General features: G+C 42.2%; 1 protein-coding gene across 8 annotated transcripts in view; it reads right to left on the reverse strand.

The window, feature by feature from the left end:
* The window catches only part of SORCS1 (sortilin related VPS10 domain containing receptor 1), a 496,054-nt gene that overhangs the window by 127,986 nt on the left and 348,044 nt on the right, over positions 1 to 20,024 (reverse strand). For all 8 annotated transcript variants that reach the window (XM_081192000.1, XM_081192006.1, XM_081192004.1 and 5 more), the window contains exons 19-23: positions 18,941 to 19,127; positions 10,082 to 10,215; positions 5,927 to 6,050; positions 3,912 to 4,024; positions 2,027 to 2,158 (exon numbers count right to left, since the gene is read on the reverse strand). In XM_081192000.1, coding sequence (XP_081048126.1) covers positions 2,027 to 2,158; positions 3,912 to 4,024; positions 5,927 to 6,050; positions 10,082 to 10,215; positions 18,941 to 19,127 — 690 coding nt within the window. The remainder of the gene's footprint in view (positions 1 to 2,026; positions 2,159 to 3,911; positions 4,025 to 5,926; positions 6,051 to 10,081; positions 10,216 to 18,940; positions 19,128 to 20,024) is intronic.

Consider the following 20,024-nt stretch of genomic DNA (forward strand, 5'->3'; position numbering starts at 1 on the left):
GAACGGACTGCCTGCAACAGATGACCCCCACCGTGTGGGGTGGGGAGCTGCAGGAATGGGAAGACACAGATAGGGGGCTAATGGGCTTATCCCTGTTTACACCCTCACATGATGGAAATCACATTGGGGAGGATAAGAATATGAATAAATAGGGCTCATCACTTCCAGCAAACATCAGCTGTGAGCTCTAAGCTCAGCTGAGAGTTAGAGAAGTTCAGTGCTACTTCCAGTGCTCTCACACAAGTACAGATGCATCACAAGATAAAACAAACAAATAAATGAACCAATAAATAAATCCTCCCCACACACGAGCTCTTATTTTGACAGCAGAGTCCTTCTTAACTGAAATACTGACCTATTTTCAGTCTTCCTGCTCATAAGAGCATTAGTTCTCCTCCCCAGAGTTCCCTGTCACCTCAAATAATTCAAGGAGTCATTATCGCTGTCATGTTATATAAGCTATAGAAACTACATCATCAAAGCATCCACCATTTCACAATTATTTCAGAGGAACAGATAGGGTACTATTAGTTTATTTATTACCCGCTCTTCACCCTAAGCTCCTACTAGGGGCAACTGGTCTGGTAGGCTGGAGCTGTGGACTCACACTGCTGACACAAACTTTGTTGCATCTTACCTGGACATGGCTTGGGTTCAAGGTGGCAGCGAGGTCAAGAACCACTGGTGCACTTTCACAGCTCCAACCTCACTACCAGCGTGTCTCACCCCAGCCCTATCCAGGTAAGCCGCAGACACACAAGAGGGCAGCTCCCCCTCAACACACTGACAGCTACTGCTATTGGCTGAAAGTCAGCTGATTCAGCTCTGTGTGGGTTCATGGCTCCTGAATCAGTAGCAAAGCCACTGTGGGCATGAACCACGATACTGGAAATCAGAGCAATTGGCGATATGAGAACTCAACACCAACGTCTCATGGGGTGGGGAAGGAGTTTCAACCTTATATTATAAAATCCATGCAGTACTATATTGTTCCACAGGAAATGCCTAGCAATATATAAAGAATAATTCCAGTAATGTGGCAGATTACAATCCTGTCCCTTCAGGAAGAATAGTGGAGAGGATACTGGAGTCCCTGTTAAAAGCTGTATTACTCTTGTCTCCCTATAAAGGCTTATGATGACAATGTGCCAGTGTTACAATACTTTATGACCACAGTGAGTCTGGGAATGTGAGAGGGAAAATATCTATATAATAATTTGTGGAATGCAATAAGCAGCCAAATGCCAGAGGCGAGTTGGGTCAGTAGTAAATCTGGGATTCTATGTACTGCCTTCCTTTCCAATTTATGTTGGGGGAGGGTATCTGCAAGGCAGTCAATCTTCTTTCCTGATGTTCATTACCAGCATGAGGAGAAAATTACAAAGATGTGTAGTTTGTCAAGCAAGATAAAAGCAAAGCAAAGATAAAGTATAAACTGGGGGGGGGGACCTGCTTGGCTGAGGTGCATTGGGGGGTGTCAATACACATGGCATCTTGAGTTTATGAAACAACATATCCATTTCTACGACTGGCATGTTTATACAATAAAAGCACATTCATCACTAATTGAGTTCATTTCTGACATCTATAAGAATCACATCATAAAGGTGAGGATTTTGCCTTCATAGTGAAATCATCCCCTTTGTAGAAAATGGGTGATATGACCCTTAGGAAAACCCATGTGAATGTCATAGTATGGGCTATGATCTCTCTCTGTCTTCTGGGAATCACACTTTTCCTGCATTGTATACTTCCCACTCATGCCTGTCCTTCTACAGCACAGATTCCGGGAAGCAGCATAAACAGACCTTCTGGTGTGACTTGCAAGCAAGCATGGGCATTAACATTTCAAGTTTCAGATGTCTATCATGCAATAAGTATTGCTATGAATGAAAATGGTTATATATTCTTCCTGAAATTTGCAGTGTTTGTTTGCCAACATTTGGTGGGTGGGGCGGGGAGAAGAAGTTAAAATGCAGTCTCTTCCCTGCACGCACCACTTGTGCATAATGAAAGGAAACAGTACCTGTTGTAGGTCTTCTGCTGTTCGTTTGTCTTCCCCTGTGACATCCTTATAAGGCAAAATAAAGAGTTCTGCTGATGTGGGTAAACCTGGCAGGATTGCCACCAAGATATGCTTACTGGATATGCCTGTTACCTAGTATGCAGAAAGAAAGGGTGATGATATACCAGGGTAGCATCACAGCCTTGAAATTAAGAGGACTAAAATCATTCAATCAGCTAAAATACCGATAGATAGAGGGTGAGTGGAATCCAAGGTTGCACAAGCAGACTTTGGCTTGTACAATGAGATTTTGCTTTCCCCTCCTCACTGATTTGGATCCCCCCAAGCTTCCTACAATCTTCCAAGGCAGATTTTGAGGCATGGGGTTGCATGGGGGAGTTGTTCCACTCCCTTGATCATTTTGGTTGCCCTGTTCTGAACCTATTCCAAGTCCACAATATCCTTTTTCGAGTGAGATGACGAGAATTGCCAATGACACGTGCTGTTTACAAAATAAAGAAATATTTTTTTCTGGAATATACAATATTCCATAGATTTTTGTAATGGCATTATGATATTTGCATTTTTTTATTTTCTGTTCCTTTCCTAATGGTCCCTAGCATGGAATTTGCTTCTTTTACAGCCACCACACACATCTCCACTGAGCTATCTACTACCACCCCAAGGTCTCATTCCTGGTCAGTCCCCGCCAAATCAGAACCCATGAAGGTTTATGTGAAATTAAGAATCTTTTTTTGCCCCAACACACAACACTGTTCATCTATGCTTGAGATTCTGAAATTCCCTCCCTCCAAATTTCACCCAAGAATCTGGTGGTTTGAAGTGGTTGGTCATTGTTGTTGTGGAACAAGTGGGATGACCCATGATTCCATTTGTTTTTCCATTTCTATATTTTATAAACAACACTGTGCAGGCACAGTTATATCTTGCTGTTGCTTTTCTTCCTGTCATTCAATTACATTATTTTCCCCCCATTTCTGGTTAGCCACCTAATCATAAGTGCTTCTGCTCATTAAACTCTGTTTCTTTTTATTATTATTATTAGTCAATAGAAAACACAGTTAAACTCCTTTACAACCCCTTAACATTCCCTGCTGAGAAATTCATCCAAGAGAAGCAAGAGAAAGTGGACAATTATGAAGGGTTCCCCCCAAAATATGTATTCACAAACACGCTTGCTCTGTTGTCACAAGCACTTTGTCAATCACATTGACTTCAGTAGAACTGCACCAGTTTCACAGGCTAGATAATTACTTCCCCAAGAATATTATTTTGCACAATAGGTCCCAGTACTCCCTTGCTCTGTGTTCTGGAACACCTACTCTATAGAGAAAAGGTGGCAAAGGAATGTGCATTTCAGTTTTTGATTCCATATTGCTAAGTGAATGCAGCAGGGGTGATTAATGAACTGCATTATCAAAGCTCAGGCGCAGGGCAGCCCTCAGTGACCTGGAAAGCCTTGGTGTAGTGTCTGAATGCCACCACAGTTGTGGATAAAATGCTGCAATGAAGCAGTGCAAACGGAAGGGAAAGTGAGATGAAGACTGCAAGCTGGATATCTAAACTGCTTCTCTCTCTAGCTACAAATGAAACAAGATAAATTTTCACATATTTCAGTACATGGCAAAAGAGAAACATGTTGTTACAGATGCAAGAACGTGTCAGAGGTGGCTTCCTCCTGGAGCCATGAGGAGCAAAACCAGAACTGTTTGTGTTTCCCAAATTCAACTAATGCTGCTTCCCAGAATAACCCTGCAAAATCACTGGAGAGTTTCTGCAAGTGGTATTATAGAGGGGTTCCTGCAGGTGAGAGCTTCCAAAGTGAGTGCTGGACAGAGGGAAAGAAATGCATCACGCAGAAGTGACAACTTATTTCTGCACTTACGTCCACCAGAGCATTCTTGATGACTCGACTGATGTCTCGTCTCCATTCAGGAATGTCTGGATTGTAGTCGTCCAGATTTGGAGAGAACGATAACCGTAGCGATTGAAATTGCTCTAGGGGAAGACGGGATGGAGAGAACGAAAAGGCTATTATGAGTGAAAACTCCTGGGATGTGGCTACTGAATTTTTAAAATGTGCTTGGCTTTCTAAGCAATTAGATTGATGTGCATATTGGACAACACAGCTTGATTAACATTCTGATCCTATCACTCGGCTGTGCCAGGAAATAACTGTTTAGAATTAGATCTACCAATTGTTCAATCAGAACAACATTATTTATGATGATGCACTGGTGTAGCAGGAAGGATGGAAAGGGATGGGGGCGGAGGAACCTAGAATATTATTATTATTATTACACTGAGGTTATAGTGAAGCTTCCCCCCCCATCTGTATATCTATCTATCTGTGCATCTGTCTACCCGTGTAACCATCTACCAGTCTGTGTAGCCATCTATTTTACAGGGAAATTAAATGGCACTTGAAAGGTTTTTGGAAAAATTGGAAAAATTCAGCTAACCACAATGTAGCCTAAAAAGAGAGAGGGAGATGCCAGGGCCATGGTAGGTGTATGAATCAGTCGTGGGATGTCTTGTCTTTGTACAGTTTTACACTATTATGTTATAGCTGTGCTTTGCCCCATTATCAGAACGGTGCATGATGTTACTTAAATCCTGTAAACCCAAACAACCTCCAGGGTCTCCTGAGCTGGTTCTGAAGTGATACTTCAGGTCTGCTTCTAATTAAATCAACTTTAACTTTGCTTTGACACGGAGTAAACTGTTAATGCAGGTATGTCTGGAGCCTTATTGGCAATCAGCTCATTAAGTGTTAATGGTCCATAAACCAGGGGACGGAACCTGCATTCCATCAGGCAGAGCCCTCATTTGCATTAATTGCTTTGATTCCCTCCTCCCTTTCTGTATCTCCCCAAAATGCCGGCATCTTACATAGCAATTAGGGTGTTTGTCTTTTGAAAGGATACAAATGAAACACTCCAAAACATCCCTCAAAATAAGAGAGGCTGCATGGCAATTATTTTAAAGTGCTAAACAGCAGGGGAACCGAGACTGGGGATTTAGGAGAAGTGTTATACTGAGCTCAGCATTTGAAACACAAGAATTGGGTATTCTATGCAAGTTAGTTTTGCAGGAGCTCTGAGCATTACATTTACATTTTACAACTTGGATTTTTTTTCACCAAAACAACCTTGGGAACATCAAATGGGGGAAATGCAAATGGTAAGTGCATTTTGGCAGAAAGTATTTTTTAGTTTGCACATGAGGGAAAATATATGGAAATCTTTTAGCCCCACCCCCTACCCCTAATACCCCAACAACATCTCTTATCCATGCTACTCTTTAGGCTTCTGCAATTTGGCAAAGGTGTTGAGTGCTGTTCCACTAAAGTGAGAGTCCAACTCTATTGTGTCAGTTCACACTCTATTTTGCACACTGCATAGTATGTGTCTCTTTTCAACCAGATTTATGTCCAGTGTGTTGAGAGTCAACTAAGTATGGTAAGTGTAGGCATAGGACCACAGGTGCAATGAACATTAGGGTGGCATTAGGCTTCAGCACTTGAACTGAGCATGTGCTCCCACTACAGATACAGAACAATAGAGGTTTGGGAGATGTGTTTCCCAGATGTGTTTTGATGTGGGTGTGAGTGCAAAAAATAAAATAAAATAAAATTATATGCAGTCCTGAACTTCATGGATGTTCTTTAATTTGGGTCCTTGCAGCTATGCAGAACTCCACAAAATGTAAGAGCATCAAACCTTCGCAGCTGCCCTTCTTGACAACTTGATCTTACAGATACAATTTCCCCTGAAAGCTGTTATCTTGTCTGTGTCCTTAGTTCCTTCTTCTCTGAGTAACGTGTGTGGGGTGTGTGTAGGACAACCGCTGCAGTAGTCTGAGAAATGAATCAATAACAATGAACAAGATAGGGCTCACCATACACTGCAATCATCTTGGTGTCTTGCAGAATGGCATTTCCTGCAGAAACCTGCACTGTGATAGTGTTCATCCCTTCGGTGGAGAATGTAAATGCAATGCTCCCTTCCAGGGTGATCAGTGGCTGCAAAGGTAAAAGAAGAAAGCAGGGAAGGTACTTAATGCTCTGGCTTGCCTTATTTTCAGTTGCATAGAGAGTCTGGCCAAGGTCCCTTCTCTTAAACCTGCTGCTGAAAATACACTTGGATTAAGGATGCCCAGGATTGTTGGCCTGAAGAAGGGAACCATGGAGATATTGAGCAACAAAATAAATAAATAGCCACACCCACCCAAACACCAGGATTCCTAGAAGCTCCAATTTGAGGAAGGATAAGTGGAACATCGATTGGCAGTCTTATCCATTTGAACACCCTCAACACAATCCAGACCACAGGGTACAGCAAGAAGAAAACAGATGAGCTGGAAATAAGACTTTGTAGATTAACTCAGGTGACTCAAGACAGTCAGCATACAGGTGGACAAATGCCTCCCAAAATAACCAGCCAATTCTCATATTTCAAAATATGAGAAGGAAACTCTTCCACTGAACCATTTTATATATCAGTGGTTATGACGGGGACAGATTTTGGTATTGTTGCTGATCTTGAGAAAAATAACCCTTAACACTGCAGCCCCTAACACATGCATGGAGTTATTTTACATGAGGATCCTTTTATTACCTATCCCCACAGTAACATAGAGACAAAGATAATGTGTATTTCCATCTTATCAAAGGGCAGTACAGGTCAAGATTATCACTGGATGTGAATGGATATAAAAATAAGAGTTAATGAAGCCTCTGCAAAAGTGCGTAAGAACAATCAGTTCAGCTGGTGGCAAAAGTGCTGCAGATTTCTGGCTTTCAATCAGGGACAAATAATTCAAGGTTTATGCAATAAGATCCTGGATACAAGCATGAGGAATATATCCTCGCAGGTGGCATGAACAAAGGGAAAAATATAAGGGAATGTAAAAGTTGGAACAGAAAAGAGGGAGAAGACCTGAAGGAGCGTCTCCACCCCCATCATTCTGCCTGGACACTGAGGTCCAGTGCTGAGGGCCTTCTGGCAGTTCCTTCACTGCGAGAAGCCAAGTTACAGGGAACCAGGCAAAGAGCCTTCTCAGTAGTGGCACCCACCCTGTGGAATGCCCTCCCATCAGATGTCAAAGAGAAAAACAACTACCAGACTTTTAGAAGACATCTGAAGGCAGCCCTGTTTAGGGAAGCTTTTAATGACTGACGGACTATTGTATTTTAATATTATGTTGGAAGCCGCCCAGAGTAGCTGGGGAAACCCAGCCAGATGGGCGGGGTATAAATAATAAATTGTTGTTGTTGTTACATTATTTCAAGGAAAAAAATAAACAAATAGCAAAAGCAAAAAAGACACAAATGGATTACCCTTTCATATGTCACCCTAAAATGTAATGGGAAACCTTTTGCAGCCTTAGGGCTGCATTCTGTAGTGGGGGTCCCAAGGGCCATAAAGAAAGACCAGAAGGGCCGCCTTAGGCTCCCAAGCCTGAGCTTACCCATTTTTGCTCAAAGTATTAACAATTCATCTTACATCTTAAATCATATTCTGTAAGTGAATTCATTAGAATGGTGCATTATGTTTGCCACCTACCAACTGAGAACTGCCATGGTTCCCCGCAACAATGTCCTTGCTACATCAACTACCCCACTTATACAACCGAAGTCCTTTGGCTCACGAGATACTGTATTGGCCACCAAGTATCAGAGCTTGACACAATACAAACTACTTTGCTTTTGAGATACTATTGTGCTAGCGGCAGCCACTAATAAAACGTGTAACCTAGTTGCATAAATGCAGGGGATTCTGTAGTAGCTACTGTCCTCTTAATACTTGAGTATCCTTTACTCTCTCTTTCATCTTAGAGACCTACTCCTGGTTTCTGCATCATTTCCACTCCACAGTGGCGTAGCGTGGGGGGTGCCAGGGGGGCCGGCCGCACCGGGCGCAACATGGGCGGGGGGCGCGCTCGCACTAGCAGCTCTCTGCCCCTACTAAAATCCACGGGTTAGGGAGCCCGCGCTCGCTCGGCTTGGCGAGGAGGTCGCGGAAGGGGGAGAGCGAAGCCTTCTGCCGCGGGCAAAAAAAGGAGAGGAAGCCGGGCGGGCGGGCGGGCGGGCTGGCTGGCTGGCGGGGGTCTGGCTGCGCCTGCTGCTGCTGTTGCTGCTGCTGTCGGGCTTTGACAGCTTGGCGAAGCGGAGGGAGAGGAGCTTTATGGTAATTGCAGCTCTCTCTCCACTGGCCGCCTGGGTAGTGAGCCGAGCCGAGCAGGGAGTCTGGCGAGGGGGCGGGAAGAGACTTTTCCACCTCGCCTGGTCAAAAAGGAGAGCGGAGTCTCCTCAGGGCGCCCTCAGGCTGGGCAGGGCAAGGCAAGCAGAGCGAGGAGGAGAGAGAGGGGAAGGGGGGGGAAGCAGCCAGGAAACGCTGCGGTGTGGAGGAGGAATCAATTAAGTAGAGAAAGCGAAAAGCCTTGGAGAAAGGGAAAAAAGGAAAGAAAAGAGGCAGCTCCAGGAGAGCGTGGGGGAAAGAGAAGCCTCGCTGCTGCTGCTGCTTGGGAGAGTAAATTACTGTACTTGCCTTGCCCCGGGTTAGGGGGCGCAAATTACTTGCCTTGCCCCAGGTTAGGGGGCGCAAATTACTTGCCTTGCCCCGGGTGCTGATAACCCACGCTACGCCGCTGCCACTCCATGTTTAAGCACCGCTACCCAGCTGTTGCCATTGCAATAGTTTCCAAAAGAAAGCAGCACAATGGCCACTCCGTAGCACCACCAAGATGTGACAGTTCCCAATTCCACTGGTAACAGCTTGTATCAGATACCTCATTTGAGCCTATATATCTTGCCTTGCAACAGAGACAAAGCATCAGATACGCAGTATCAAGCAAGGGAACTGGAACTAGCAGGCAGTTTCATAGACTGGCCTAATTTCACAAAGGGAAATTTATGCAGTGCAAGTCTCCCTCTTGTCACCACGACTTATTTATTAGTATTTATTAAGTATATTTTGTAGCTCGCCCTTCATTGGGCGAACCCAGGGTAGGTTAAATAGTCCGACAAATAAGAGCAGGCAAAAAGGCGGCAGACTTAAAATTTACAGCCATTTATGTGGCAAGAGGTGTAGTATATAAAGGAAACTGAGATAAGGGAAACACACTGCATATCTGTGTCACACCTGAACTGACCCCCTGGATATATGAAAAATTCTTCAGTCATGCTAGCAGTTGCCACCACCCTAAAGAGCCGGGACTAAACTTTTGGGAGGTTAGTTGAATGTCGCTGCCCCACCGCCCTATCAACTACCTCCTGCTAGTGTGAGCTCTCCTACCTTCCTATTGAAATTCAAAGTAGCCTTAGATGAGTCTAGCAACACAATTTATCAGGCACCGATTAAAGATTTTTCTCCCCCCAGTGAACAAATGAGGGTGGGTAGTGGGTTATTTTGGCATACTGTTTTATGCTAACTACTGTCCGTAGGCAGGGAAATGTACTACATGTCATTTCACTTCTCTTGGAATGTGGTAATGAGGCATTCTTGCAGCTTAGCAGCACAAATGAGAACTTCGTATAGGCTTAGCATTATGAAAAGAGTAGGAGTTGGGACTCTCGGCAAACATTCCTTTTTACTAGTGCTACAGAGCGCAACACACTGTAAAATACGGTTTCAAACCCTGGAGCAGTGCAGAGACATCATCAGCTGAACTCAGAACTTTATCTCTGAAGTCCGGGTTTGTAACATGAGTTAAAAAAAAAAAAAAAGCTTGCATTTTACATAAGGAAAGGAAAAAAGCCCCAAATCTTGGAATCTTTGATAATCTGTCACTCTGCAGTTTTCTCAGTTTGATCTCTTCAGCCGTGTCCAATGGGGGATTAGTGATTTGCATAAGATGCAAATTAGGCCTAAACAGAGACAGTTAAGCAAGTTTTTTTTTAAAAAAAAGCTGATTTGCAACATAAAAGTGCTGAGAGTTGCTCTCTGTGATTTGCAGGGCCCTGTAAGCTGTTCCCTGAGAGAAATCACAAGCCCCGTGATAATGTTATTATGTCACAATTTAACAATTAATTTATCTCCATGAAATACAAACCTCGGTGTTATTTCCAAACCACCAGATATAAGTAAGTGTTCCAACTTGACTGGGCCACAGGACTGCCGTGGCATTAACTTCTTTGTTCTTTGTTGTCACAAAGGGCAGCGATAAATGGACATGTTCCAAAGGACCTGGAAACAAGAGAGAATGGAGAAAAGTGTAGATGAGTCTAGCTTTATGCATTAACACTATATACTTGTCTTTGACCCCACCCTTGGTTTCAATAAGGGCTCTAGACTACTTCCCACAAATTCTTATTTCAACACCGGTTGCCATCCTGTGTGAACTTATTTGAGAGGAAGCCCCAGTGGGATTTATTTCTGAGGAAATAAATATAAGACTCAGTTATAAGGCTTTCACAGCCTCCATATTATTTATTCACTGACTCTGGGAAGCCATGGTCAGTCACAGCTTCCTAGTGCATGTTCTTTTAGTATACATAGAAGATAATTATACACAACGCAGTAGAGATGGGATTCACACTCTAACCCAGAAGTGACTTTCATGCAGGAACGTTGCCATATGTAGAACAACCCTGCTCAGTATAGCTATCCTTAAGGTGAGCTGAAGAATGCTGATGGAGTTTGACCTTGTCAGGCCATGCTATTTTTCCCCACCACATTTACCAGATTACGGGTGCATATCAGGTTTTGTGGATGCTGTAGCACAGTCTATGATTAGGTTGGGAATGCTAAGGCAGCTTGCAGTGTTATGCTTTCTGACTATCAATCTCAAACACAAGCCCACACCCAAAGGAGTGCAGTTCTCCAGATTTTGTGAGTGTTCGTTTCTCAATAACACATTACCTGGGCAATTTATAGGAATAAAAGTGGCTAATTAGGATGAAAAGGACATTATCTGATGTCAGCAGCAAATAAAAACTGTCCTTTCTACACACAGATTGCTTTCACTATGACAGTCCAAAGCATATTAGCAAAACAAGTACTATTTTACAGAAGACCCCCAATTTCACCACAACCTGTTATAGTGTCCTGGTAAGCAGGGCTTTAAAACCCCTTAGCATCAGACCATACATGGGTGCTACCCAACTGAATATGAGAGCTGTAACTTTTGTTGCACTGTGACAAATAGACCACCTTTTCACTCAAACCTAAGTGCTTCAGCAAGTAATAGTCTGCTTGTTTTAAAACATATACCTGCAAACAATCCAATGTACAACATGGACTCAAGCCCCCAAACTCCAAATGCAGCTTAGGCAAACTATCACCGTACATTTATCTGGTGTTCTGAATGATCAGAAACACAAGATATGTGTACTGACACAATTGCTTATTGAATTGTTTGGATCTGGATAATTAAATTTAATTATTTGATTCTAATTATAAACCAACTGTATCTGGGAGAAGTGGCACTATGACAATTCTGGATAAAGATTTCAGAGGAGCAACTTGCAAATGGTAAAGATAATGAGCAAAATCTTTGCTATGCAGAAGCCAACCAAACAAATATAGATGGCCATATCCTCAGGAGACATTAAGTGGTAATTGGCTGAGTTAATACAGGGGTGTTGCTTTTTCTTGGGAATATATTGCATTAACGGGGGGCGGGGGCCCCTTACAGATTGATAGGAAGAGTGTTGTAGGTCAACAGCAGAAATATCTATTTCTAGCAAGGATCCGTTCCAAAGTATTTCATAACTTCTTCACAAATCTAGTCTCCTTTTTTTATGCAAAGAGAATTTGCAAAATATCAGGGAAAGAATAGAATATACTTGGCCCTACTGCCCTCTGTCTCTCATTTGGAACAATTTATTTTGAAAATAAAGAGAAGGAGGAAAGGAAAGAAATTCAACAATACCCAGAGAAAACAAGTTTTCCCACCAAGTATAACAAGGTAAGAGTCTTCTCCCCACATAGGTTATATTTTGAGTGGTGGAATGGTATCATAGCTGTTGTTTTCCTGCAAGCATTCTCAAGGTTGAGGCTTATTACCACATCCCTTTATTTCTATTACAAAATATCCATACACAATACGGATGAAGGTGTAGCACCCTACAGCACAATTAAGAGAAAGGCTGTAGCTCAGTGGTGGAGCACTTATTTCCTTCTAAGATTCCTTACACACCTTTCACCATAAGGTCACAGAGCAGGTTATAATAATAAAAAAATACAAATAAAAAAATCAAATTAAAACAAGCAAACATGCAGAACCAATCCAAATGAGATGGAACATTTTGGATGCAGAAAATCCCAGGTTCAAACCCTGGCATCTCTAGGTAGGACTGGGAATACCCCAGCCTGAAACCCAGGAAAGTCACCAGCAGTCATTGTAGAGACAATGTTGAGCTATATGGGCTGATGGTGGGACTCAGTAGTAGGTAGCTTCCTACGCTCCCAATGAAATTTGATTTCTTTCCATTATTGTTATTCAATCTACATCTTACCGAGGAACCCAGTGTGGATTTTTTTTATACCTCTTGACTTTTGTTCATGTCAGGACTTATCTGGACATGGCACTGGGATCCCACCAAAACTACACCTTTGCATAGCTTCAAGAGAAAAGGTCTCTGTTGGTACTGGTGGGAATGATGGACAGCTGCTGCTTTATCCTATCTTTAGAAATGCGACTACTTGTAGGTGTTCACACAATACAATGAGGAGGAAATGACCACAAGCTACCCATGACTAGGGATGGAAGGATCTGTCAATTTAGGTTCTCTCTTAATTACTCATTTTTTTCCAGTCTTAAATCATTTCTCCACATTTCTTAAGCAATTTCATGGAAATTCTTCAACCTTTCAGAGTGAATTTCTCCTGATACCTTTTGCATGCAGTTTTGATTAAAGCACACATTTTTGCAAGCAATTGCTTCTAATATAATGCATATTAGCATGTTATTTTCATGTATGTATTCATTTTACACATATTTCCTCCTAATAGATGCATTTTTGTGAGCAATGCTTGGCTGCATTAGGCGCATTGCAACATTTAGACAAGTGCAAATTTTAAAAGATGCTTGTGTTTTTGTTCACATACTGTGTTTTTTTTAAAAAAAATACAAATTTGATAGATTTGGCTTCAGATGCAAACTGAAATGAATTTCTCCCCCATCCCTACCCATTACTACTCTCTTTTAACTATCTAGGTTCTGCTTACTAGCATTATACATGAAAATTCATGGCAGTAGAGTTGGGAGATGGGGACCAGTTCTGTCTTCTGAACTTTTAGGAGCTGAACAAAATGAAGCAGAAACAATATATTGATGTCACTTCCTATCTTCATTAGAAACCTTTTTATTAAAGCTCTAATGTGCAAAATGGCAACATCTGTTAAGAATGTTGGATATTCAGGGTTGTATTTCCAACTACAGTAAGTCATACTCACGCATCAAAATCAATGGACTTTAGTTCATCATGTCCATTGATTTCAATATGTGTGCCCTGAGTGTTACTTAACTGGATTCAGGTCTCCTCACCTAACTGGTGTAATCAGCTCTAAACTATTATACAAGCCTGCTTAATGTTTGATTATATTAATTATATTGTACATGCATGGAATGTTTCTTGGAAGTGGCAGTACATGTAGATTGTTTGTTACACACATTTTCACTTAAGAAGAGGGGTGGGGACGCTCCACATGTGAGGCCAAGTTTCCTGCAATAAGTGCACATAATGGAAAATGGATATCTGAACTGGAAATTTGAAAAGTTGTTCACCAGATGTAATATGTGTTATGCCAGATAGATACAATATTGGCCTAACCAGGAGACCTCTTTCATTACATGCAGCCAGAGCAATCTGTGTTTGTGCAATGGAATCAAATATTTATTAAGCTATTATTAATTAATTATCCAAACTTGGCCTTGAGTACTCTGGTTAACATCCAGTATTTTGGTTTCATCCAATGTAATAGGCTGAACAAACTCAGCCATTTACTTCTAATTGAAGCAGGCACATTCTGAATATTACAGAATCATAGAAAAAGAGTTGGGAGGGACAACGAGGGTCAGCTAGTCTAACCCTCAGCAATGCAGGAATCTCAACACATTGCTCTACCCAGCTTGAAACCCTACCAGACCATGCTTAGCTTTGCAAATATGCTAGTAGTTTTATTGCTGCCCCGACTTATGAAGAATCATGAGTAGAACATAGATTCTACTTTGAGAGCTGAGCAGCTTTGTGTGTGTGTGTGTGTGTGTGTGTGTGTGTGTGTGTGTGTTTTAAATCACCAAAGTGGGTAATTATGATTAACTTCTGAAATCAGTGTGTTAGAAAACAAAAAAATGCAGCTTTGGAACAGCAGGTGGTGTTGTACTCCTATCTACACGATATTGAGAGCAATAAAAATACACATTACTTTTTCTTGCAGAGTTGGACAACCTTTTATGATCTTGGGGTCAATTTTTATTTAAAACTTTTCAAGCCATCCTAAAAATATAGGGTTTGCCTCCACAAGGACCATTCATGTTCATGGAATTGGTATATCCTGTTTTCCTCACTCTGTGTATGAGGCATTAGTGTGCTTCCCCCCCCCCATACAGTGAGTAAACAAGGGACATGCTAGCTAGCCCTGTCATTCCCAGCATGTCACTGTCACTGGTCCTACAACCATCCAGGCTATGGAGGCAAACGTCTCTAGTGTGTGTGTTCTCGTGCATCTGTTGGTTCAAGTCCCAAGTGCAGCTCTTTTGGGCAGAGGGGAAACTGTAGCTCCATGGTAGAGCTTTGCATATAGAGGAATTGATATGCCTTGCATGTAGAAGATCCCACATCAGGTTGCAGGTGATGGGAGAGATCTCCACCTGAGATCTCTGCCTTGAAATACTTACCAGGCAGATAGTCAAGGAAATAAACAACTATCTGACATCTGAAGGCAGCCCTGTTTAGAGAAGCTTTTAATGTTTGATGTTTTATTCTGTTTTTAATCTGTTGGGAGCCGCCTAGAGTGGCTGGGGAAACCCAGCCGGATGAGTGGGGTATAAATAAATTAATAACAATAATAATATTACTACAAAGACCCAGTATAAGGCAGCTTCCTATGTGCTCTAATGTCTATGAGCAACGGTTATAAATAGAAGCACCAATCCATTTTGGTTCTCTCTGTTTCTCATTTTTCTAGTCTTAAATTCATTTCTCCTCATTTTGCAGGCAATTTGTGTGGTTTAAAATAATGAGAAGAATCCTCATGAAATTCCACCAGCTTTTTAGTGTGAATTTCTGCTCACAGATGGCAGACACAGTTTCATATACAATTTTGATTAATGGATACATTGTTGCAAGTAATTTTCACTAATATAATACATGTTTATGTTAGTTTCACTAATGGCTTCACATTTATGCAGATTTTTCTGTAATATATGCATTTTTGTAAACATTGCTAGGCTCGAGAACTGCATCACAGAATTGTGATAAGTGCAAATTTTGAAGGATGGCTGTGTTTCAGTTCTCATAGTGGGAACTGGATAGATTTCAAATGCAAACTGAATCAAATTTCTTCTGCATTCTTGTTATGGTTTTACAGAAAGTCTCTCTACATTTACAATGCCCACGGTTGGTTGGTTTGTTTGTTTATTTATTAGATTGTTCTGGACTAATTTTGTATTAGAACACCAGCTTGCAACTATTTGTTTATTTTATTTGTTATAATCCTTTGTTTTCATGATATTTTTTAAAAAAGATATATGTTTAGCATTCTAACCATAGGCATAAAGTTTAAAACCAGAGAGACACTGCCCTTTCTTGACCTTTAAAGCATATGCAACTGATCATGTGAATCAGCTTTCAGGAGCACTAGGGACAGACTAGCCCTCTCTACCCTATAACTGAATACCTCCATTCTCTGTACCTGCTTGCCTTAGACTGCTGGGAGCCACAATTACTCAGTCTGCTGAGTAATTTGATTCTAGAAACACTGAGGAAAATATGAAAAGCTATGCCGCTTGTGATCCTGCTGAGAGCCTCAGTAACTTTTTTGCATTCTGTTCTAATGCTGTACACTGTGTTGATCAAATTATGTGGCGGGGAAACCCATTCGCAGAGAGGAATGACCCAGACAACGACTTTTCCTTTGTAGCTTGTGGCCTGCATAGGCAAATAGCTGCTCCATCAAGTGGCCTCATTAGCTTGCAAACAAAGTAGTGCACAGCGAAGATGGGCCCCTGCGGAATCATCTTCTGTCAAATTGTAGCAGATTGCATGGCCCTGTGTTATCAGAGAGACCCCCAGAGCCTCTCTGGAGATATTACCAGCACTCAAGTGTGTTTGCAGTGACCTTTACAAACAAAGAAGGCCTGGCCTCCCCACCCCGCTGGCATTTTCATAAAGATGGGAAGAGATAAGAGGCTGAGAAGGCAATTTCATTTCTTTCATATTGATTTTGGTTATTTGGGTTGCTGATATTTAAATATTGATCTTAATCATTTCTGTATCCTTGTTTAGCTTTTGTGGCATAATGCTGAGAACTGCTTTATATAAATAAATACAAACTCACATATAAATAAATAAATAAATAAATAAATAAATAAATAAATAAATAAATTGTTTAAGTAAAGACTGGCCAACAGAACTTTGTAAATTTTGTATCAAGGTTCAATGGGCTGCTTGCTCTTTATATAAAATCTTACCTTTTGCATTTAAAAACAGTGCTTTTTTGGGGGGGTACACAGGGATACGCACACCCCTAAACATTTTGTGAATCTTAGTACTTTTGTCCATTTACTGTATTTATTTCCCCCGATTTGAACTATAAAATGGTGGCTTTCTTGCGTCAAAATGAGAGTACCCCAAACATATTTTAAGAGAGAAAGAAAAAAGCACTGCATATATCAGCTTAGGTATTTTCAACAGCTTCAAACTAAAGCTTAGTATTATGTTATAGTTCTTTCATGGGCCAGTATAAACAAAGGCCTGTTTGCACACTCTGTAAATCCCATCCTCTGAGAGCAAACTGACTATGTGAACAGGGCAGGGGCAGCAACTCCCCAAAATCAGGGCCCAGCGTGGAGCTGAGTGTGCTGTGGCTTCAGTGCCATGGAGGGGAAGGGGGGGAGAAGCCCCCAGCCAGTGGCAGTGGCAGGAGGAGGAGGGCGATGAGGAGCCACTGGCCACTGAATCCATGTTGCCACCATGTTCTTGGCTCCTTCAACATCCTGATGTAAATTGAGGGTGGCACTTGCTCAACTTCCCGCCCCCCCTATCTTCCTCACAAGTTGGCACCTCTGCAGCAAGGCTTCCCTGTGCTCACTAGTATACAGCCCACAGGGACTTTGTTGCCTAGGGCAACACCCACTTATCAAAAGTCTTGCTGCACCTTTCAGCCCGCTAAGCCAATTCCTTCTTTTACCTTTCCCATTCCTTTTTCCTTTCTAAGGCTGCAATCTTCTACACACTAATAATAAAGAAGTACCACTGAACTGGGTGGGACCTGCTTTCAAGTAGACCAGGGGTTGCCCACCTTTTTAGGCTAGTGGGCAGCTTTTGAATTTTGAGAGAGTGCTGGGGGGTTAGCCGTCGCAAAATGGCTGCCATGGAGGTGCCATGGCAAAACACAAAATGGCTGTCATGGGGAGAGTGACTGAAAACAAAATGGAAGAGATAACTACTCCTGACAACCGTGTGCTTATCATGGAAAGTCGGCTATGTCCTGCAGGTCCTGATTATGGACAGCACTCACACTGGTGCCTCTCATTTTGCCTCTTTCCAGTGTCTAGAACACTGCTCTCTCTGCCCCCAATCTAACCTCATTATTTCATCTTCCTCCCAAGCTTCCACTATTGTTCCATCAAACTCTATTTCCTATCAGCCCCTAACCTTACTATTCCTCCCCACCCTTCAGCCAGTCAACTTCTCCACACACATCCACCTCCGCCAGACCCTACCTTTGCTCCTTCTCCCTCCCCTACTCTCTGTGTGGGTCTGTCTGCATGCATCAACTGCTCCTCAGTGTTAAGAAGAAGAGAAGAAGAGTTTGGATTTGATATCCTGCTTTATCACTACCCTAAGGAGTCTCAAAGCGGCTAACAATCTCCTTTCTCTTCCTCCCCCACAACAAAGACTCTGTGAGGTGAATGAGGCTGAGAGACTTCAGAGAAGTGTGACTAGCCCAAGGTCACCCAGCAGCTGCATGTGGAGGAGCAGGGAAGCGAACCCGGTTCACCAGATTACGAGTCCACTGCTGTTAACCACTACACTACACTGGCTCTCAAGTGTGACCTGCCTACTGTGATCTTAGCTTTGGCTCCACTTGATGTTACATACCCTTTCCTTCACCCACCAGTCCCAGAGGACAGCAACCCCCACTGTTTGGTGCCAGGCCTGAAGCAGGATATAAATACATTAATAAACAAATCTTTCCAATTTTTCATGAGGAATCAAAATTGAGAAAGCACAGCACAAAGTGGTTGCCATCTCTCCTCCTGCTATACTAAAGAATCATATTAGGTCTGGGGCACTGTGGAAGAGGCAAAATGGCGGTCATGCTGCTAACACAGTTGCTACTGCCAGTTCTTGCAGCAGCAACAAAAAACAAATGGCAATCTGAGGAACGTTGTGCTACTGACAACTGTGAGCCCCAGCCTGGATAAAAAGGTGGAGAATTTTCATCCTCCTTGGAGAAATTCAGTGAAATTATGTCTTTGGTTACTTTACTCATGGATAGGGTGGGGAATTTTGAGAGGCCATTTCCTCACAGCATTAAGATGTCCTGCTGAATTTTTTTGGTACCCATTTCTCTTTCACTTCCATCTTCCCAAAGAATAAATGTTAATATAAAAGTGAACTACTCCTTCTCTTAGCAGGTTTCATAGTACAAACGTATAAGAAAGAAAGAAAGAAAGAAAGAAAGAAAGAAAGAAAGAAAGAATCTTTAAAATATTTCATATACCAATGTAATAACATACAATTTACATGCAAGTACATGACAGCACTGTCTGCCCCCAGGCTGTTTTCCACCTGCGCTGTTACTCGGAAAATCCCCACATTCTGGTAGACGTGCTTGATCCCATCTTCTGTGGAGCTGAGATTGGCGTATGACACAGCACTGCCGTCTCCAAAATCCACACGGATTATTGATCTTTGAATGTCACCCTAAATTAGAGAGGTAGGGAGGATAATTAGTATAAAATAGATATGGAATCCAGGGCAATTTGAATATTTGCCATCTTGAAAGGTATTCAGGCGTACAAGTAAGAATCTACATTTATAGGGATCAGTCAAAATCTTACGTCTGGTTCAGCAAAAATTAGTTGGGGGGGGGGATTTTGACAAAACCACTGAGGCAAAACTAAAGGAGAAGAATGAAATTGTTTTGGGGTAGGCAAAGTTATTCTGGGGAGGGGGCTTCTTGCCTTCTTTCTGTTTAAGAGCCCCTGCCAAAATCAGTGAATTAGAACACAAAAGTAGACACAATTGTTCTCTGCTCCCCAAAACATTTCAGGGGTTCACAACATGAGTTGAATTATGACTCCCAAAATTGCTGCTCCCAATTTTCCGCCTGCGAATGGGATAGCAAATTGGAGGCAGCTGTTTTGGCACACCGCTATAATTGAGTTTTGGTGAATCACAGAAACAATTAATGCTACTCTGCCTAAACTTCCTAGTGGATTGCAGTATCTGGATGACATTCTGCAATGCAGTCATATCTCAAAAATGGATCTCAGAATCATGGGCGTAGCGTGGGTTGTCAGCACCCGGGGCAAGGCAAGTAATTTGCGCCCACTAACCCGTGGATTTGCACCCCCTAACCCGTGGATTTGCGCCCTCTAACCCTAACCCCCAGATGTTGCGCCCGGTGCGGCCAGGCCCCCCTGCACCCCCCACGCTATGCCACTATTCAGAATGACAGGACTGCTTGAATCTGGTCCAAATTGTGTATGCCACAAAAGTCAGAACCCTAAAGATGCAAAATCCCATTTAGGAATTTTACAACAAAGTGACTGGGTGTACATATATGTTAATGTATATGTGTGTATATCTGTGAGAGAA

This window comes from Podarcis bocagei (assembly GCF_964188305.1).
Source record: "Podarcis bocagei genome assembly, chromosome: 4".
Classification (NCBI taxonomy): Eukaryota; Metazoa; Chordata; class Lepidosauria; order Squamata; family Lacertidae; genus Podarcis; species Podarcis bocagei.